Source organism: Mirounga angustirostris, unplaced genomic scaffold, assembly GCF_029215605.1.
Source record: "Mirounga angustirostris isolate CCGP_5_RB_7025 unplaced genomic scaffold, mMirAng1.0.hap1 SCAF_7, whole genome shotgun sequence".
NCBI lineage: Eukaryota > Metazoa > Chordata > Mammalia > Carnivora > Phocidae > Mirounga > Mirounga angustirostris.
Window position 1 is genome coordinate 120,154,825 of NW_026991715.1, and position 22,949 is coordinate 120,177,773.

General features: G+C 38.8%; 1 protein-coding gene across 4 annotated transcripts in view; it reads right to left on the bottom strand.

The window, feature by feature from the left end:
• The window catches only part of NNT (nicotinamide nucleotide transhydrogenase), a 92,336-nt gene that overhangs the window by 26,719 nt on the left and 42,668 nt on the right, over window positions 1-22,949 (bottom strand). For all 4 annotated transcript variants that reach the window (XM_045903693.3, XM_045903675.3, XM_045903665.3 and 1 more), the window contains exons 8-17: window positions 19,022-19,155; window positions 18,326-18,517; window positions 17,286-17,439; window positions 14,240-14,401; window positions 13,105-13,215; window positions 11,769-11,914; window positions 10,351-10,546; window positions 7,370-7,603; window positions 6,093-6,253; window positions 3,573-3,752 (exon numbers count right to left, since the gene is read on the bottom strand). In XM_045903693.3, the coding sequence (XP_045759649.1) occupies window positions 3,573-3,752; window positions 6,093-6,253; window positions 7,370-7,603; window positions 10,351-10,546; window positions 11,769-11,914; window positions 13,105-13,215; window positions 14,240-14,401; window positions 17,286-17,439; window positions 18,326-18,517; window positions 19,022-19,155 (1,670 nt within the window). The remainder of the gene's footprint in view (window positions 1-3,572; window positions 3,753-6,092; window positions 6,254-7,369; window positions 7,604-10,350; window positions 10,547-11,768; window positions 11,915-13,104; window positions 13,216-14,239; window positions 14,402-17,285; window positions 17,440-18,325; window positions 18,518-19,021; window positions 19,156-22,949) is intronic.

Consider the following 22,949-nt stretch of genomic DNA (forward strand, 5'->3'; position numbering starts at 1 on the left):
TCATTTGAGGGGGCTATCTGGACACTACCGACATTTTTCAGTTTAATCTTGGATATTATATAACCACAAGCATGCGGCTCAGAAGACACCCAAAAGAATTCTTTGTCAGAACAAAAGTGCAATTTTAGGGATTACTGATTAGCCACTCGGGGAGCATTCCATTCCCTCTCACATAATAAAACCACTCTGTTCCGGTTTGGACTTGCATGTTTCCTCAATAAATAATAAAATATTGAAGCTAAACATACTAGTATTATTAACAGCTACTGATATATGGCAGGACATCTGTTACCATGACCTATCCAGAGAAGATTCCAAAATATGAAATGAGCAAGCAAATATTCATCTAATGTTCATTTAATAATTATTATACTCGTATGAGTGTGCCGGGGGCTCGGTTAGCCTCCCTAAACACAAAGGCCAATAATCAATGGCGTCTTCAAATACCTTCCTTGTAAAATGAGAGTATTTTCTACCTCCAGAATTAGCCTGGAGATTAAATAAGCTAATATTTGTAAAGCACCCAGTGTTAATGCCTACAGTATGTTAATGCCTACTACTATGCCCAATTACACGTGTCTATTTCATTTTTATTATTAATATGAACCACTCTGAGCTGCTAAAACACCAGCCATGAAGAAACAATTTCTTGTAATAAAGAAGCACAAGCCAAGAATCAGTGAAGATTACTGGGAAAAGTCAAAATCAGGGCAATTTAGAAGGAAAGAAAATTTCTATCTTCAAAATTAAAAAATACAGCAGGCTGGTTTTTGCGGTTGCCTTGTTTGTTTTGTAATAAGACGAAGGGAGGGAGAGCGTGCAGGAAAACAAGTGCCCCACACATCACTGGTGAGAGCTCAGCCTGGAGAGTCCTTTGTGGAAATCAATTCATCGATATCGACAGCCAACACAAAGCCCTTACTCCATTCCCAAGGAAATAATCAAAATGCGCAAGGAGGTACACTGAAGGAAAAAAAAACACTAATTATTAGTGAGATAAACAATTCAGAATATATTCGAACATATGCTTATGAAAAAAGACTGGAATTAGAATACTAAATCTTAAGAGTTAAGTGGTAATGGCATTACAAATGATTTATCTTCTACTTTCTTCCAAATTTCCCACATTAAACATCTTTTATTTTTGTAATTGCATAGTATTTTTTAAAAAATTAAAGCTTCAACTGTCTTTGAATCCAAATTAATACAAGTTGCTATTTTAAACAGAGCATCCATCTGATCTAGTGTGACACGTGTCAGGGACAGCTATAAGAACACTTTATTATAGAGCACAGGAATAAAAAATAGCTATGCTATGTTGCCAATAAATGACATGCCTGAGGCAGTGAAAATAGAAGGAAAAAAAACAAAAATATAGAAAGCAGATCAAGAAATATGAAAGGAAAGAATAAGAGAAAGATGATATAGGTACAGAAGTACACACAGAAAAAAGTATTTTCAACAAGTGCCTCTTACTACCTTATTCTAGTTACTGTCATAGAACTGCTACTGTAAGTGTCTGTAGTTACTAGAACCAATAATAATAAAAGAAACTAGATGAAGAGGAAGGGGGGAGGAAATAAAAAAGACACAGGCAAATTTGGGATATACTATTGATACATTTAAAAACCTAAGTAAAACCATTTAAGAAAAAAACAGTAAAGGCAAGAAGGCACCTGTAATGATACTCCAAGAACTAGACACAGGTCCTCACCTCTCCCCCTATCAACAGGCCACTGGCTTTGTTAAAATTCAAATCCTCCCATTTAATTTTAAAATCAGAATTTTGACCAACCACAAGTTTAAGTAATAATGAAAATCTGCTGCCCCCTGCTGATCATTTAAATTCACCAAATGAAGCAAAGTCAAACTAAGAGTTAAAAGTTCATTTTTAGAAGCTAAGTGAAATAAGTCAGTCAGAAAAAAGACAAATACCATACAATTCCATTCATATGTGGAATTTAAGTAACAAAACAAACGAAGGAAAAAAGAGACACAAACCAAGAAACAGGCTATAGAGAACAAACTGACGGTTACCAGAGGGGAGGTGGGTGGGGGGATGGGTGAAATAGGTGATGGGGATTAAGAATACACTTATCATGACTTACCATGATGAGCACTGAGTAATGTATAGAATCGTTGAATCGCTATATTATACACCCAAACTAATATAACACTGTATGTTAACTACACTGGAATTAAAACAAAAAACTTTTTTACAAAGTTCATTTTTAGAGAAAACTATTTCTAATACAACCGAATAAATTTTTCCTTCTTTATAAACATTTGTTTTTTAGAACCCCAAAGCCTGAAACTTTTCAAACAGGAGACCCAAACCACCTCCTTTCCAAATTCCCTGAACGACTGGGGAGATTTAATTTTAAAACCTCTTCCTCAGGGCTATCAAATCCTTTGTTCTACAAAATGGCCAAAGAAAACTGATTTCTTATTATAAAAAGATAACTTCAGCACTCAATTTACAAAGAGATTTTCAATTAAAACATACGAGGAATTCTGAGTTATAAATAACGGGCTTTTTAAATATTGTAATAAAAGAAGGGAGGTGGCAAAAGTACCCTTTCTCTGCCTGAAGGATTAATCACCGTAGAGTCATGTTCTGAGGTCACTCCATTGCACACTCGCCCTTCCACAGTCATTCAGAACTACCACCGAGAAAACAGTATCTATCATTTGAAAAACTTTCCTAGTCAAACCTTTAATTATTTGCAGTATATCTTCTTGCCTTCTTGTAGAAACAAAAAGGAAGCTAGGAAGTATTTGTTTTCTTGATTTTTTTCTTTCTTTCTTTATTTTTTTTTAAGATTTTATTTATTTATTTGACAGAGGGAGACACATCGAGAGAGGGAACACAAGCAGGGGGAGTGGGAGAGGGAGAAGCAGGCTCCCAGTGGAGCAGGGAGCCCGATGCGGGGCTCGATCCCAGAACCCTGAGCCGAAGGCAGACGCTTAACGACTGAGCCACCCAGGCGCCCCTAAAAAGCAGCTTAAACAAGAAAATTACTTAGAATATAGTAAGAATACAGTAAGAAGAAAAGAATAAAATGGAAGGGCGGTGGGTGGGGGGATGGGGTAACCAGGTGATGGGCATTAAGGAGGGCAGGTGTTGTGATGAGCACTGGGTGTTATATGCAACTAACGAATTGTTGAACACTACATCAAAAACTAATGACGTTCAATATGCTGGCTAATTGAACATAATAAAAAAAGAAAGAAAAAAGAATAAAATGTAAAATAATATACAGTATGATCAGATAAGTAGATACACAGATATGCAGTAAAGAAAGAAACAGAATAGAAAGAAATAAACCAAAATCTTAAGTGCTTATCTCCAGATGGAGTCAGATTTTTTATCTTGATATTTAATTTTCCTAATTATCTACACTTGGGGACTTTAAAAGCAGTCTTGGAAATTTATTAGAATGAAACACTCTGATATTTCTACCGAAGAAAAGTAAGAACTGACATAGTCGTTTTTTACTGCAAATAAAGTAACAAACAGATCCTTATTTTCAGAACACCATTTCCTTTTTGTTGAAACACCTATTTCTTACCACACACATGATGTAGGACAGGATAGCACCAGAGGAGCCTATGAGCGCCCCCACGATGGTCAGCAGGTTGTTGTTCAGCAGGAAGCCCTCCGCACACAGGGCCCAGCCTGAGTAGCTGTTCAGCACAGTGATGACGACGGGCATGTCCGCACCCCCGATAGCAGCTGTCAAAGTCACACCCTAGGATGAAACCCAAAGCAGAAATCAAAATTAATAAAATAAAAATAAAACCTCTGACACTGGACATCTTGATTCTTAATCATTCTGGTTTTCAATTAATATATTTATCTTGAAGTTCCACTGGGGTACCAAGTGCCTCCCATACTGATCAATTCTCCCACAGATATAACACGTATAAACACTGAACCACCACCACCACCCCCGAAATATCCCTAAATCCCTAACAGGCAGTGATGAAAAGCAAGCAGAAACTAGAGAGGGGTCTGCACTTGAAAAAAAGTAATAGCACTGAGTGAATTTCCCAGTTTTTATGGCGTTAATGTAAGGGCAGGCCCCTGGTGGTGCCAGGAGAAACAGCTAAATCCGAAATATAAGCCCATAGTCTTGCTAGTTTGAAGGCCCTAGGAGAGGATTTAGGGTGACTACAGCAGCTGCAAAGTGAGAAGGGAAACTACAGAGGAGCAGGCTAAAGAGAGGGAGCCCCAAATTCTATGTATGAACTCTGCCCAAAACTCTGGTTCTTTAACTATGCATATGTGGGCAGACTCCAAGCAAACCTGTTAAGGATAAAATAATAACAGATTTCAGCTGCTCCCACCATAAGGGAGCCAGATTTGAAATCTGATTTCAAATTAGCTGCCTACAAAAACAAATAAATAAAAAATAATGATCAATACTCCTTGGAGGAATACAATAGAATCCAAAGTCTCTCTAGTGCAACCCCAAATCACTAAACACAGGAAAGGGAAAAGAACGATGGGGAGAAAGATTTTTGCTTTTTATTCCACAAACACCTATGTATTTTGAGTTTAAGATGTGAATGTATTCATGTACTACTTAATGAAGTCAAAAGCAATTAAAACAGTCCACAAAATATTTTATCTTACTCATTCTCATATAAGCATAAAGTACCTCTTTAATATCAAATTCACCTCTTCTCAAAAATAGTAATTCTTAAAGTTTTGCATTTCTGTGCTGTTGGTTTTGAGACATTCTGCTTTATTGGATAAAAAAAATATCAAAACCATTTTTCTTTTCTTTAAAGTAAAACAAAAGCCAGTGCTATATAAGCCAGAAAAAAAATGGATTGTCAGTAGTTATAAAAAAGAATTTTAAGTTAATTTTCAGACTTTTTTTTTAAGTAGGCTCCATGCCCAGTGTGGAGCCCAACACTGGGCTTGAACTCACAGCCCTGAGATCAAGACCTGAGCTGAGATCAAGAGTCAGACACTTAACTGACTGAGCCACCCAGGAGCCCCTACTTTTCAGACTTCTAAAGTTTCTCTGGCAAAATCAGGCCTCTTAAGATTACATAAAAATAAGTATCATTTTAGGGCCCCTGGATGGCTCAGTCGTTAAGCGTCTGCCTTCGGCTCAGGTCATGGTCCCAGGGTCCTGGGATTGAGCCCCGCGTCGGGCTCCCTGCTCGGCGGGAAGCCTGCTTCTCCCTCTCCCCCTCCCCCTGCTTGTGTTCCCTCTCCCGCTGTCTCTCTCTGTCAAATAAATAAAATTTAAAAAAAATAAGTATCATTTTTAACACTGTAAATCTTGAATCAAGCAGCCAGTATGTATTTGATAAGCAATTACTGTATGTCTAATTTTGTACTAAGCACTACAAATTATTTTAAAAACCTAAAACATAAACCAGTGTCTACAATATAGACTCCAGACTAGACAAACATGAAGGAATCGGTGAATAACAACTGTTTTGCAAAAGCATCCTACACTGATATAATAAAATGCTATATTGTAGCATATAGACACCCAGATAATACTGTATGTATCAATATACTAAATGCAAAAATCAGAGAGGGAGAAGAGGACCATACCTATCATGAAAGGCTTCCCTGAACTCCCCCACTGAACACACAGGGTTTATTAACTACATCTCATTTTACATAATTCTTTAACTTGGTATCATGACTTCCATTAAATGAGAGCGCAACTAACGGGCAGGGAGTATCTGACCCTTATTGCATAAAACCCAAAGCACCATTTTGTGGGCCTTGTCACAGTAAGTAGGCACCTAGTGAATAGAATTGAAACACTTGGCTTTTTAAAATTCCCATTCACCAGCACATTGATCCAGGGAAAAGACCCCAGAGCAATAAAGATGGCACCCAACAACTTTGAAAGGAACCATTCAGTGGAGAGCAAGAGCGGTTTTCTTCTTACACTTTGCTGTATTTTCCAGATTCTAAAAAGAAGAACATGTAACATCATTCTAAAACATGTTTATTCCATCAAGGGTCTTGAAGAGCTAGAAATAGGTTAGACTGCAATCTAACAAAATATGCCAGTTTCTCACTGAGGATGTGCTTTCCACCCCTAACTTCTTACCATGACAGCAGAGAGAGCCGACACAGAGCCCAGACAGGTAATGCCTGTGGTAAAGCTAGGGTCCATCATGAATGGGATTATTCCACCCACACTAGCAGCCAGCAAGCCTGCATTAAGTAAGTGCCTCCCAGGAAGCAGGAGAGGGGCAGATTTCAGGATACCTAGGACCAAGCGCAAGTCAGTCAGAAGCTAGCACATGTCATGAAAAACCCCCTCACACACACACACACACACACACACACACACACACACACTTAAGTGCATGTCATTTAATCCTAAACTACCAAAATTAAATATCAGAATTTAAAAAAATGGTCCTGAAACATAAAAGCGAATTAGGGCTCTTACATGTAACAAATGTTAACAGAAGTAGGAAAAGTATGGCTCAACTTAACTGTTCTTTACTTTGATCACACAACAATTTCTTTACTCTTTGTCCTAGCATCTTAAAAAGTTACATTTTTCCCGTATGACCAACACAGAAGTTAAGTGTGGTTTCATTTATTTAAAACTTCAAAACAGAGTCCTAGCACATTAGCATTTCTGATTCTATCAACTGAACCCAAGGGAGCAGAGCCCTGGTTTGCTAGATGTTTTTGAAACAAAGCATGAGACAAGAGCATTGGAGGCTTGAAGTTCTTTTGTGATTTTTAAGTTTCATGGAAACACTCTATTTAATTTTAACGGCTTGATTACTCAGAGGAAAAGACCAGATTTTTACATCACAAGTTAGTTTCTCTATAGACGCACTTATTCATGAAAACACTGAAAATAGCCTCTGTGAGGTTTGGGGGTTCCTTCCCCCACTTCTAGTCTCAGCCACGAGAAGTAGCAAAAGATGGTAAGCCAGAGCCGAAAAATGTGTATGTGTTCAAAATAAGTATGTATGGTGATCACACAAGCTTCTTATTCAACAAGCTTCTCTCTACTCTGGAAAATGTATAAAATTCATTTCTGTGAACAGGCATCCCTAACTAAGGATTAGGAAGATGTAGTTTTGTTCACATGTATTATCGATTGTCAGCTCGTCCCGCTACCCCAATTTCTGTGCACTAGCCGTCTGCAGAAGGAACTGCTTCAAAGCTTTGTGAGCTCTGCAAGGATCAAGGAAGGGAAGCAATCTCGAGGTGGAGGAAGGGTCTTTTATATATCTCTCCGTGCTATATACATTCTTCACCTAACAGGTTCTACCGTGAAGCCATTTTCTGAAACTGACACGGACCCTCAAGCCCCGTAAACAGTAGCGACTGACCCCTCTGTGATGTGGCATCACTTACCCTGCAGCTTTCCGTAGGCAACGAGAGAGCCGCTAAACGTGACACCACCGATGTAAGTACCGAGGTAGGCCACGATCTTGGTGAGATTTGCAGCTGCGTCCATGGCAAAATGTGGATATTCTATGATGTACTCAGCTACGCAAGTAAGTACAGCTGCCAAGCCCACTAAGCTGTGGAATGCAGCAACTAATTGAGGTAAATCAGAAATCTGGATGCGTTTGGCAATTGTCAATCCTGTTGGGAAATGAAAGTCAAAGAGAAATTAAAACTCAACAGACCTCTGAGAGGCAACTACAATAAAGCCAACACCTGATTATTATTCAGCCATAAAAAAGACAGAAATCTTGCCATTTGTGAAAATATTGATGAACCTTGAGGGTATTATGCTAGGGGAAATAAGTCAGAGAAAGACAAATACCATATGATCTCACTTATATATGAAATCTAAAAAAAAAAAACAAAAAACAAAACAAAAAAAAAACCTGGGCACCTGGGTGGCTCAGTCAGTTAGGCATCCAACTCTTGGTTTGAGCTCGGGTCATGATCTCAGGGTCATGGGATCGAGCCCTGCATCAGGCTCTGCACTCAGTGGGGGGTCTGCTTGACCCTCTCCCTCTGCTCATTTGCTCTCACTTTCTCTCAGATAAATAAATGATATCTTAAAAAAAAAAAAAAAAAAAAACCAAGCTCATAGATACTGTAAACAGACTGGTGGTTGTTAGAGAAAGGGGATGGGAGGTGGGCAAAATAGGTGAAGCTTCCAGTTATAAAACAAGTCATAGGGATATCATGTACAGCACATTGACTATAATTAATAGTATTGTATCATATTTGAAAGCTGCTAAGAGAGTAGATCTTAAAAGTTCTCATCACAAGAAAGAAAATTCTGTAACTACGTATGGTGACAGATGTTTACTAGACTTATTGTGATTATTTTGCTATATATACAAATACAGAATCATTATTTTGTACATCTGAAACTAATATATTATGTCAATTATACCTCAATTTTATTTATTTTATTTTATTTTTAGAGAGAACACATGCATACAGGAAGGGGCAGAGGGAGAGAGAGAATCCCAAGCAGGCTCCGTGCTGAGTGTGGAGCCTGACACAGGACTCGATCTCACCACCCTGAGATCATGACCTAAACTGAAATCAAGAGTCAGACGCTTAACTGACTGAGCCACCCAGGCACCCCAATTATACTTCAATTTTTTTAAAAAAGACCACATCTAAGGGTTTCCATCCTTATCCCTAATAAGTATTTATCTGTTTCCTCGTATGGGCTAAATATTCTCTTAAAAGGACTATACAGAAGGTAAGGACACTGGCTATGTATACCCTTTCAAAATAGCAGGTTTTCTCAACACACCTAACCAAGATCCAGCTCCAAAAACCAAACACACAACACTAACACATGCCTCTTCCATCACAACCTGCAAACACTCCCCTAACACTTCTTCAGATTACTTGAGGCTCCAACCAAACCCTTACCTTCTCCCCACTGCATGAATAACCCAAGCTCTCTTCTCCACAAGCCAAAACTTGCTCCTGAGCACAGGAGAAAACAGCTGGAATATGAAGGCCTGGGTTTTCAGGTGGGTGAGTGGGAGCCGTGTCCAAAGGTAAAGAAATGCAAATACCTGGGTAGTCAATGTCCAAATGAGGAGACTCTGAAAGAGCTGTATGGCTCTAGGTAGGTGATAGAGAAGGGGTGTGCCTCAGAACATTTGCTAAGATCTTGTCTAGAGGTTTTCCTGCCATGAACCTACAGCACATTTTCCTTCGTTCCTTTCCAGGGACTATCAAGAAAGGACACAAAGCTTTCCTGGGGAAGTATAAAAGGAGTCCTAAAGCTACTGTTATACCGGTAAATATACAACCACCAGCGTCTCAGGATAAAAACATGTGCATATATAAATATGTACAAGATTTTTTTTTTTTTAAATTTTATTTATTTATTTGACAGAGAGAGAGACAGCGAGAGCAGGAACACAAGCGGGGGAGTGGGAGAGGGAGAAGCAGGCTTCCTGCCGAGCAGGGAGCCCGATGTGGGACTTGATCCCAGGACTCTGGGATCATGACCTGAGCCGAAGGCAGATGCTTAACGACTGAGCCACCCAGGCGCCCTGTACAAGATTTTTTGATGATATAAAGTTGCACATAATTTTCAAATAATAAAATATATGGTACTCTTTATTGTAAACCCCATATTGCCAATTGACTTTCACAGAATATAATTGTTGACTTTTGCCAGACTCTTGTATCTGTCACCAACCTAGTGTTTGCAGCTGATGAAATGAGTGTAGTCCCCACGGGAATGTTGGCTGACATTTTGTTTGCATTAACAAGTAAGACAAAAGTGAAACGAGATATATGTGAGAACCTCACTCATTGTCAACAATGTGAGCAACAGCTTGACTCTGATAATAGTTTTCAAATACTGGAAGAATATTTGCTCAATTTTTGTGATATTCACAATGTAATGGCTATAGAAACAGCACACTTTTAAGTTTAAACTGCATTATTAATATTTTCTCCATCACTTTCTTAGGTCTGGACAATCAACAAAACAATAAATGAAATCCAGATTTGTAGTATTTGTTGATTTCCATCGTGTAAATGCAACCACCATGGTCAATTTCAAGCTACCAGTGTATGTCATTAAAGATGGAGTTGGGAAGAGATGGACAAAAGCCCACCTTTACACAGTATCTCTAAAAACAGATTTAATATGGGTAATCTCAAGAGCATAGAAAATAAAATCCAACAAATTAATTAGAAAGTTATGAATAATATAATCAACTTTGTGTCTAATATATTTATTTTGGTGAAGAATCATAGTTGGTATAATTCTCATTAAAATACAAACATTTTAAAACATTTAACATTAAGTAAGTGGATCAACTATGTCCAAAGAGTACGCTAAAAAAATGGCTATGTGTTCCCATAAAGGCAGATCTCCACCAAGTGCTTACCAATGGTACCGCCCAAAGCCATTGCTCCAGACATCTGAGCTAACAATTCTGGGGATGGTTTTAGGCCTCCGAGGGTGGCTGCCAGGCCTCCAGCCACCCCAATCATGCCCAATGCATTGCCAAGACGAGCTGTTCCCTGGGTGGAAAGGCCGGCCAGGGCACCAACACAGCACAGACCTGAGCCCAGATACATGATCTTTTTAAATGAAAGGGAAGAGAAGAGAGAGAGAGACTATCAAAACTTCCAGTCTATTAGCATAGGGAGGACTTCTCTTGAGGAAACATGATTTCCTAAGAACAATTTTAAATTCAGACAATAGAAGGACCAGTCGGACTTCTTCTTTGAATATTTCAATATATTTTCCTATCCATTAGGCATATTAATAAATTAAATACCTTAAATTGTACTTGCAATTATACCATTTATGTAAATTGGTTTCTTTTTGGATTTGATAGCATGCACAAATGCATATAAAAGTACCTAAATTTAAACAGAGTTATGATGGGATCTAGACCTGACCAAACACTATAAAGGAGCCAACCCCTGATGCTGTAAATGCCAGGGACCATAACACACATTTTACTCAAGTCAGCCCCATGAGATTCACAGAAGTTGAAGGAATCATAATCCTCATTTTACAAAAAGAGAAAACCAAAGCTTGAAAAGGTTACATAATTCTTCCAAGGTCACATGATCAGAAAATAGCAAATCTGGAATTCAGACACGGGTTTCTCTGACATACCACTCCAACTCCTCTCAAAAAAGATTTTGTTCACTCAACAAGTAAGAAATGTTGTAAACTGCAGAAACTAAGGAACACATGATTTTTCTGCTGTCAGTTGCAATCTCGTGGTAGGCATTGAAAAGTGATAAAAAATACTGAGTTCAGAACAAACTTAAGTCTCTATTATAATCATATTGAAAGATGAAACTTTCGAAGTTCAACTTACTTCTGTTTTTTAGTAAACATTCATTTTTACACTGTCTTTTTTAGATGAATTGAGATGACATCTCCTGGTTACAAGAGATGATGCACTGAATTTGTAGAAGAAAGTAAGTAGGAAAAGAACTAATAGTATTTAACAGAAAAATTTCAGATTCTGTTACTGATTATTTCACTGTATCCCTACAACAATCCATCCGAGTACATAACAACCTTTTGACACTTTTTACAAGTAGAAAACCTGAGGGACAAACAGGTAAACCCATGTTAGCACATTCAGGTAGCAGGCAAATCTGTTTCTAGAATCCAGGGTCGTGAACCTTAGGGGATAGGAATGCTCTATTTGACCAAGATGTTTCTAGAGTTATTATTGTATTTGCTTGGTAGAGCCTGAATTTTGGTAATAATAATATTAAATCTAGTTGGAAAGAAAACACGGTGGCAAAAATAAAAATTCTCAAAACAGCCTCTTACTTGTTCAATGTTATAACCACTGTAGAGGGCAGCTAAATATCCTCCAACGAAGGTTCCAGCAGGGAGCAGATACAGGTAATTGTATTCTGGGGGATCCGTGGGACGCTTGAACATGTCCAGCATTCTCTGGGTCACCAGAAAGCCGCCTTATCAAAGTAAATATGAAACAGAAAGAGGTATTTTGAGAAACATGATCTTTAAACTGGTACAATTTTTCTATTTTAAGCACATCTTTATCACCTAGGGATAAATATATTAAGTAACATTTTAGAACCTCAAAATTAAAACTTATTCTATCACTCAAGCCAGTTTCATTGAAGGTGGGGAACCCTATATTCAGGAAGAAAACTTGCAATCAGAGTACAGAACTAACTATTTCTGCCTGACTACAAGTAAATAGGCATTCAAACAGCTTGGGAATGCAAAGGTCAAAGGCTAGTATTTTTTTCAAATAGGTTACTCTGTTAAACCTATAATAAGTGATAAAAGAAAAAAATGCCACATCAACAGGCACCGGATTTCTTGGACACATTAACTAATTTTTAGCTACAAAATAGCATCAAATGAGCTTACACAAGTGATATGCTAGGCTTTCAGTTTTCAGAAACACAGGCTAGGATAAGGCAAAGGCTAAAATTTTATCTAAAAGTATACTCATTTACAGATGTTATGGTGATAGCTATAAGTCAACTTAATTCAAAACTATGCATTCAATAACTTTCCAGTTACCTTGCAGCAAGACAATCATTTGCTTGTTTATTTTGGGGCACTGAGGAAGGGGGTGTTCTTCTATCAAATAGTTTCTAAAAATTACAAATGGGCAAAATAATTTTTCTTCACAGAGAGCATTTATGGTCTGAGTGAAACAATTTTTAAAGGCACAGTTAAATTCTTAAAATCCAAATGTCTAAAAAAGTCCAAATGTCTATTCTATATGGATTTATATTTGCTTCTCACTTCTCCATTAAAAATAGCACTCTAGGGGCGCCTGGGTGGCTCAGTTGTTAAGCATCTGCCTTCGGCTCAGGTCATGATCCCAGGGTTCTGGGATCGAGCCCCACATCGGGCTCCCTGCTCCGCGGGAAGCCTGCTTCTCCCTCTCCCACTCCCCCTGCTTGTGTTCCCTCTCTCACTGTGTCTCTGTCAAATAAATAAAAAATAACATCTTTTAAAAAAAAATAGCACTCTAGGGGGTGCCTGGCTGGCTCAGTCAGAAGAGTATGCGACTCTTGATCTTGGGGTCGTGAGTTCAAGCCCCATGCTGGGTGTAGAGCTTGCTGAAATAATTTTTTTTTAAATAGCACTCTGGGCTCTCTCACCACCACTGCCATCATACCTGCAATGTTGACTGAGGAAATAAATGTAGCAAGAGCGGCAAGGCCCTGAGAAATTGTGGAAGGATACAAATGTCCTCCCATCAGTGCCAACCCACCAACTGCAGTCAACCCTAGGAAGAAAGAAGCAAGATGGTGAATGGTTACAGAGACAAGGCCAAATGAAGTGTCACAGCTGTAGGATCTCACATGGACAGACACAACGGAGAAAGTCCTCACACACCATTGTAACTGAAGTACTCTTGTGGGCAAAGAGTTAACAAAACTTTTTCTCCTTCTGCATAAAAATTTGACCTCCCTTTAACTTTCTAGCTCTGTTCCCCTGATAAAGATCTAAATCGATAATGTTATTGGACAAGAGGTAACAAGGGACCGCGGGTGGATAAACTGCTTCTGAACTGGAAGGATCTACGCATGAACTAGAAAAATATGATGGCAAAGCCATGACGATGAGCTTTCCAGAGTATGGTGCCCCTTGGAATTAGCCACGCTCCCGGCAGAGCCCCCAGCAGCTGTGCCCAGAGCCCTGGCAGCATGAGGCTTCCAAGCCAGGGCCGGTCCCACACCTGTCCCAGCTGGGTCTCACTCCTCAGATCTGAGCATCACTGGGGGCCAAAGAGAAGAGCTCCTGGGCAGCTGTGTGGACGCCACGTGGACCACTGTGAAGACTCGCACCACCAGCCTGATGCTCGGCTGATGCTCGGCTACCCTGCCTGGGCAGCTGTTTCCTGTTCCAAAGGCTTCGGAGTGAATCTGATGACAGGTATGGCCTACTTACTACATACTTGCTAGGCTAGATGTTTAGATGAATCTAAGAGCCCCTAAAGGATGCTACAATTACAATTCTGTGATATCAGAGGAATCCTTTCTTTAAAGGAAATTACCATCGAAAGGAAGAAGAATGGCCCTGCCCTGCTTGAAATGGGAGCAGCCCCAAGGCCTAACAAGCTTGCTGGGCCCCTCACTTCTAGACCCACCCTCACCCCCTCGGGGAGCCCAAGCCACCACAACCACCACCTCAAGAGGCCAAGCCATACAATTTGTAAACAAAGACTTTGGAAACGTCATTGAAAGCAGTTGCAGAGTTGAATAAGCCCATGAAAACCTAAAATGAGGGGAAACAAGAGAGGACCAAACCTGAGATTGCATTAGTCACAGACATCAGTGGTGAGTGGAGAGCAGGGGTCACTCCCCAGACGGTGTGGTAGCCCACGATGCCAGCCAAGCCAAAAGTGGTCACCATCTGGGAAAAGGCTAAATTGGGCGCCACAATGCCCAAACCCAGCATCCCAGTGAGACCTACAGAAAGAAAAGAGTATGAGCTGACCTCCAATTATCTCAAGATTAAAAGCACGCACACCCACACACAAACATGTGAAACAGTCAATGCTTTTAAATTCTGCACCCGATATGGAGTTTGCCAATAATGAGATTTTTTACACATTTCACGATGGGGGCCAGGGGAGGTTAAAGGTATTATGAACAAAACTCAACTTCTTGACCACCATCTCCCCAAATAAAATAAGCTGTAAAGATCTAGTAAAATTTATGAGTCACCTTGATAACAATTTCCCCATTGTCCTCTTCCCTGTTTTGACTTTCACTGATGATGCCACATGTGTTTATACAAGTGCTTTTGTTCCAGAATTACAGACCTACACAGAATCTACCAAAGCATTTTCTACTTGGGCAAGACACGACCTTTACAAGACAGGACTTTTTTGAAGCCAATTTCATGTCACTCAGCTTTGGCTGAGGAAGAGGGATTTTAAAAGAGTAGGAAGGATTTCATTCACTCCAGCACCTCCCCAAAACATATGGCCTCCACCTCCCACCCCCCCACCCCCCGGGACAGAGGTTTTGCAATTGCTCCTGAAGCTGGACTGGACTGCTGGCCAGGGCAGTCAACTCCAGCCTCAACACCAAGTCAGCAAACAGGATTTTACAAAGAAAAGGAAAAAGAAAATACAAATTAAATTAAGAATGTGCAGAAGACAAACAGTCAGCTATGAACATACATCTTTAATTATTGCCTTCCCTAATAGCAAACATGTGGATGGCTGTTCTGCAACAGAAGGAAGGGTTACCTAGTGGTCAGTAAAAACAGAATGTGAATGGGGGACCAGGGAGCTGGAATTCAACTTTCTTGAGTAAGGTACTTTTTTTTCCCCGTGTTATGAAGTATTTCTTTATAAGTGGCACAGCTAGAACATCTAGGAGTTGACATTAATTTTACTTTAGATCATGTAATAAGACTGCAGTTTTAATTTATATTTCCCTACCCAAATATAAAATGCCCAGGGTTCCAATACATGGCCTGTTAACCATCTGGAGGGAGAGTAGACAGAATATTGTTTTGTGTTCTAGTTAAACATCAGAGAAGCTGTATAGAGTTGTGGTTAAAAATATGTTTTCATAAGCCAGATTGCCTCGTTCAAACTGTGGGTCTACTGCTTGCTAGCTGTGAGATTTCAGGCAAGTTACTTAACTTCTCTGTGCTATATTATCATCATCTGTAAAATTATTAACCCTCTCTGTCCTCACCTGGAGAAGAAAATAATAATATGCCCACCTCACTGAGGTCTTATAAAGAGTAAATAGGTTAAGGCATATGAAGTGTTTAGTGCAATGCCTAGCATTCATTAAATGACCATATTAATCAAGCAGCACTAAATTATCATAATCTGGAGTCCATTCTTTTGTTGGGCATCTAAGATAGGAATCACCTATCTAAAGGGTTTTTTTAATCAACTCCTTAGTAAACTAATGTCTTTTCTATAGTATATTTAATAATGTCAACTATGCTATTTCTATACTCTTTGTAACAAAGGAAAGAGAAAGGCAGAGAAAAAAAGAAAAGGAAAAGAAAGCAAATCATATTCTTTGGAGAATGCTATTCAAATGGATTCCTAACACACATAAAAGAAAAATGCTTGTTTTTATTATAAAGGAGGAAGTTTAAGGTAAAGAAAAACAAATATAAGGACATTCTTTTATTCCCTAAAATATGCTAATGTCGTATCTATTAAAATGCAATAAACTTTCACTTAACAAATGAGAGAGAAACCTAGAAAAATAAACCATCATACATGCCGCACTGTATTTCCTCATGAATCGCAAAGAGAAATGGAAATTTACAATCCTTCCAAGAATCCTCTCCAGGTACAATATAATAATCTGGTTTCTTTTTTTTTTTTTTTAACAAGTAAGTGCAAGTAGGGACACTGCCCCATTTATTCACCATGTTCACAACTAGAGGCTTTAAGTCATTTTGCTGAGACTTGCTCTTTATTCAAGGAGAGTTACATATTTCTCTTTCAAACATCTGGGCTCGCATGGGAATTTGGAGAATGCTGAGGCTACAAGAATTGTGTGCCTGGTGCTGGTCCTTAATTCTTTATAGTTTGCTTTTGTTTTGTTTTTGCTTTGGCTCCAAGTAGATCTAAATATTTTTAATTCATTCGATGAGAGAGAAACCAATTTAAAACCAAATGTCCCTATTTCAGACTCTTAACAATTCGTAACCAGAATGAATATTTACCATTATTTTACAGTGACTGCTTAATGTTTTCATAAAGGCGAACTAAAAAGCAAAGAATTTGTGTTAAACTGTAAAGAAATGAAAACTTAAAAATTGAATTTTTTTTACTAGGTGAAGAACTTAGGATGTTAGACAAACGGTCAAGGGCCATACCTGTCTCCTACTGTTTATTCTTCAACGCAAACATGTGGTTCCCCAGTCTTACACAACGTGCAGATGATCACAACTGATGTTTTATAACTCGTAAAGATAAATAAATAACCATATTTACAGGCACTTAACACCAACACAATCTGACACAGATCACTACTCGATACATTTGATGTAAGATAAAACTCCTAACAGCTATATTTTAAATGTTTTCTATGAAAGAAAAGCATTAACAGCCCGTCTATGCTTTCACACACATTCATTCCAGTATCTAGCGAGCACCTGCATCTCTGGGGTCAGCCATCAATGCAGTCTCCAAGGCCACAGAGGTGAGGCTAGTAACACATTTACGAAAACTTGCTTCTAACAGGCCCACTTCCTCATGGAATCCAAAGAAGGACAACAGGATCTCATTCACTAATTTTGACAATTAATGCATTTCTTACAAAATCCAAACAATCAGGACTCAACCCTCATGAATGGGGTCCTCACCTGCTGTATATGCAGAAGCCGTAGTCATCGTCTTCCTGAAGGGGGTGACGGTAGCTGCTTTCTCAGCTTCCAGCTCAGCCACTGTCTTCGGTTTTACTGGGGCACCTTGAGGAATATTTTTCGGGGTGGGAGCAGGGAAAATCACATTGCCATCCTAATAGAAATAAGAAAAATAGAATTTTTTTTAACAGTCAATCCAGCATTTCAAAAACACAGAAGCTGCGTAGTGACTCTCCTGGGGGGGGGGGGGGGGAGATTGTTCTTTTAAATATAATTTTTTAAAAGATTTATTTTTTTTAAAGATTTTATTTATTTATTTGACAGAGAGAGAGAGACACAGCGAGAGAGGGAACACAAGCAGGGGGAGTGGGAGAGGGAGAAGCAGGCTTCCCGAGGAGCAGGGAGCCCGATGCGGGGCTCGATCCCAGGACCCCGGGATCATGACCTGAGCCGAAGGCAGACACTTAACGACTGAGCCACCCAGGCGCCCCTGAAAGATTTATTTTTAAGCAATCACTACACCCAATATGGGGCTTGAACTTACAACCCCGAGATCAAGCGTGGCATGCTCTATTGACTGAGCCAGCCAAGAGCCCCTATATAATCTTAAATAAATTCATGTCATTTATAATTTACTTTATATAAATACATATGTGTATATAAATATAGAATGTTTGTTATGCATGGATACATAATTTCTATGTGCACAGAATATATATGGAAAAACAGAGATCAATCCTCTAAAAGGAAATACGTGGCAAGGGGAAAGTTTTTCACTTTATTCAGTTCTGGTTTTTTGTTTTGTTTGCTTCTGTTTTTCAAAAGCAATGCATATTTCGGATGAGTTCACGTATATATAAGCCTCTGTGATTTTTTTCTTTAAATCGTTCTGCATTTCTAAACACTTTTTATTGGTATAAACCCAACACATCAACCCTTTATTAGATTATATCTCAATTCCAAAATAGGATCCTTCCATAAACAGAAATCCTAAAACATTTCTAATGAAAACTCAGAAAGGAACAGGTCTCTTTACTTACCTTCATCACTACAGTTCCTCTAATGACATGACCCATTGTACCAAAGTCAAAGTCGTCTTTCACTTCAAAATAAAAATTATCTTTGTCAGGGCTGATGGCCTTCAGGAGCTTGGTGATGTTGTTGGAATATAAGGTGCTGGCCTGCGTGGCCATTCGGCTGGGAAGGTCTGTGTAGCCTATGTGAGTAACTCCCTACATGAACAAAAATACGATCAGAAAGGTCTAATTCTATCTGTTCACATTCCTTCTAGGACACTCCTCAGTCACAGTCAAGGCTAAGCTGTGAAATTACATACCTTTATAAATATATACACATCTCACAAATACAGCTTTTTTTTTTTTTTTAAAGATTTTATTTATTTATTTAACAGAGAGAGACACAGTGAGAGCAGGAACACAAGCAGGGGGAGTGGGAGAGGAAGAAGCAGGCTTCCCCCCACGGAGCAGGGAGCCCGATGTGGGGCTCGATCCCAGGACCCTGGGATCATGACCCGAGCCGAAGGCAGACGCTTAACGACTGAGCCACCCAGGCGCCCCCAAATACAGATTTCAAAAAGAGCTTTCGATGTGCCTGTTTTTAATTTTAAAACTTTCCAGGCCTCAGTTTCTCTGAATACCTTAACGGAATACACACTTGCTTCAAGTCACTAAAGACGTGGGAGATGGCTCGTAGACAGAAGAAGCTGTTCGGCATACCTTATGGACATAAAGTTCTCCCGGCTTAGTGGTTTCAAAGTTTCCGCCAGCCTCAGCAGCTAAATCCACAACAACTGAGCCTTCCTGCATTGACTCAATCATCTCTTTACTAAATAAAACTGGAGCTTTTTTACCTGGTAAAATCAAAGAGAACAGGACAAATTATATTATACTTTTTAACTTTATTTCCTAATTATTACAGTAGTCTCTGGACACTCAAAAATGTAACATCTGAAACATTAACTCTTTCAAGATACCCCGAAAGTCCATCACGCAGTTGAAACGGGTCATCCTCCCAGGAAGAAACATGGTAAGTGTGAACTGCAAAGCCAATATGCAGAGGGATCTTGCCGTTCGCTTACTTAGTACTGCTCTTCCAAACTGGCTTACATCCAGGACCACTCATGAAGACATAAACATTCTGCCTGTTTCTTTTTGAATGCATAATAGTAAGCTATTAAGAAAACTATGTGCACCTGAATTGGACAATTCATAAAGATCACAAATGCAAGGGAATAGTCAATAGTAATTTATGAATTGCAAAATGGAATATTTCCAAACATCTTAACAAACTTCACCAGATCTCCCCACATATATTAATCTACCTTCATTTATCACAGGATAACTTCAAGGAGAGAAAGGGAAATGCCACGAAATGAAAACAATAGGAAATCCCAGTTTGGGACTGGGATTGGGAATCATGCATACACTGTTATTCCCCCCTCAACACTGTTTATTCTGCCTCTGATGAGTCAAGCCCTATACCTGGTGCTCAGAATATACTGGTAGATAAACAGAAAAGATCCCTGTTCTTATGGAACACTCTAGTCATGAGATAGTTGAGATAGTTCCCATTTTAAATTCATTCACTAATTCTTACATAAGATAAAGCACCAAACATAAGGATTTCTCAAGCTAACCTATATTAGTTAGTTCAACAGGGCCCACATTGTCAGAATATCACCGTGTTCAAGTTTCATAGAACAATATATACCTAAGCCAAAAGACAAAGGAAATAAACTTGTGAGATTAGTAGTAGGAAAGCAGAGAGTTAATAGCCTAAGTATCTTTATCTCCTCTTTTAGAAAGTTTTCAACTCTGTCTTTACAGAATGTTAGTAAAAACACTATCGACTTTATAAAGGGAAATTAATATAAAATAAAATTTGCATTCTAATAATCTGTTTTTCAATCTACTTGATTGGAATACATGTGATTCAAAAGAGAAAAATGAAGATTTGTAGCACATATGGGGAAAAAAAAAGTTGTAAAGATACAAATGGGTATTTATATAGTACCTCCCTCTTTCTTGAAGCCAACTTTATACTTCTGAGATAAAGTCCAAATCCCACGGCCTCCTATTACTGAAGGCCTTCCTGACTGGGTATAAGCACTCTTTCTCCCATTCTCTCTCATTACTACCTCCACTGGACCTTCTGCTCCCACCACACAGGGCTAACTGCCACGTGGTTTGTTGGATAATCTTTGGAGTCTCCATGAAAGAGCAAGAATAAGGAGATATTTTCCCCCAAAGACAACACTCTGAAGTCCTGGTGGTTTCATCAGTTCTCAAAATTCTCTGGAAATATTCCTTTCCTCTACTCTCCCCACTACAGTCCAACAAAACCATCTTGAATGTTTAAATTTTACTCAAACATGAGAATTTGGGGATGCAAACAACATACATCTGAGGACTCTCGCCCCCCCAAAAAAGGTCACGCTGCTGAGCTCTGCAGTAATTTACGGCTATGGATCATATGGTCGCATCCACGTAAACTGGCAAATTTAAAGTGCTAATGTGTACTTTCTAGGTGGTTATGATCATCCCCCTTCCTCTTCTCTAGTCCACAGCCTCTTCTCCATTAACCAGCCTCTTCTCCGTTAACCAGCCTCTTGCTTGCTACAGCTTTTCCTCACACCTTACTTGTTCTCTCCAGTCCCAGGCTGATACGCCTTAAACTGCATTCTGGATCCAGGTCCACCCCCTTTGACTTCTAACTGCACCAACTTTACCGCCATCAACTTCACAAATTTGATTTGGCTTCTAACTAATTCCTCCTGCCCTAAAAGTTCTGGATTCCTTCTTTCTTCTGACCCAGTGAGAGCTAAAGGATCAGTTCCTGGACTATAACCCCACTGACTTTACAAGACCTCCTGTGGCCAAAACCATTTAAGCTCCCTAGAAAACACCAGATATACTACCGATTTGTCTTTGATTTTACTCACTCGACCTTCGCAAAACAATTATGCGATAGCTGACACAACTTTAAATGCACAGACCACACACACACATAAACACACTTGCATCTTAACAAAGATAATATGTGTTCTGTCCATACTATCTGTCTGAAATTTAATCACTTTTGAAAGGGTAGGCTATTCTTTCACACAAAGTAATTTATCTAGTCAAGTAACTAGAGGGTGAGTTAAAATTTATTTAAGGAGGGATATTTAGAATACATGAAACTATTATAAGTAAAATGCACACAATGACATAGTATGTATAGACTGCTGCCATAAGGTAAATAAAAATTTTATATACACATATATGAATGTTTCATATATATTTATATACATACATAAAATACTATACTATATAGTTTCTAGTAAATTCTACATTGTGTAACGTTTAGCCATAGCAGGATATCTTTGAGTGGTAAGAATGTATTCTTCTTGGGCGCCTGGGTGGCTCAGTCGTTAAGCGACTGCCTTCGGCTCAGGTCATGATCCTGGAGTCCCGGGATCGAGTCCCACATCGGGCTCCCTGCTCTGCGGGGAGCCTGCTTCTCCCTCTCCCCCTCCCCCTGCTTGTGTTCCCTCTCTCGCTGTGTCTTTCTCTGTCAAATAAATAAATAAAATCTTTAAAAAAAAAAAAAAAAGAATATTTTCTTCTTTGTGCTTTTCTTTATCTCCTAAATTTTCTATAAGAGCTAGTTTTAATTTTATAATTTAAAAAAATCAATAAAGGCTACAGGGAATATGATGATGAATATAACAGTGCAGCTGGCCTTAAGCATTCACATGTGGATTAATTTTTTGAAAATTCTAAAAGTGCAGAAACGAAAATTGAAAACAGAAGGGAAAAAATAGAGCCAAAAGAGGAGCAGGGTAGTACATAAAAGTTCCAAATGAGCAAATCCTCAAAAGAATAGTTCAAGAGGAGGAAAGACTAAGAAGGCAATTTCAAAATACTATCTTACCCTGATGGCCTACTAGGGTAAAAATGTAATATATGATAAATGTGGCATCACAAAATGGAAGGAACAAAAGGAATAAGATGATCAGTTAGGTATCGGGGGGAAAAAATCTACCCAAACCTAATATCAGACTTCAAACTAAACTCTAAATTCTATAGATCAGAATGAATTATAAAAGAGAATCAGCCTTCGGGACACCTGGCTGGCTCAATCGGAAGAGCATGCAACTCTTGATCTTGGGGTCATGAGCTCAAGCTCCACGTAGAGATTACTTAAAATAAATAAAATTTTTAAAAAGAGGGAGAGAATCAACCCATAAAGAAAAAGAAAAAAGGAAAACCTTGGTGAATATCTCTCTAGTCTTTGAATTAAAAAGTATTTCTTAAATTTAAAGCAATGGGGAAAATGAGAAAAACATCAATGGATTTAAATATGAAATACGTATCTATTACAGTCCTCAAAAATCAACATGACAAAAAATTAATAAAAAGCCCACAAAAATTTAAATAAAGACAAAACACTAAGATCCTAACACATGAAAAACAAATACAAATGGTTAATTCTAAAAGAAATGGTAACAACCAAATTAAAAAAAAAAAGTTCATCCTCATATGAATCAAAGTTACAAGAAGTGAGATACTTTTTTTTGTCTCTCAAAATGAAAGGTCAAAAAATCATAATAATGGGGGCATCTGGCTGGCTCACTCAGTAGAGCATGGGACTCATGATCTT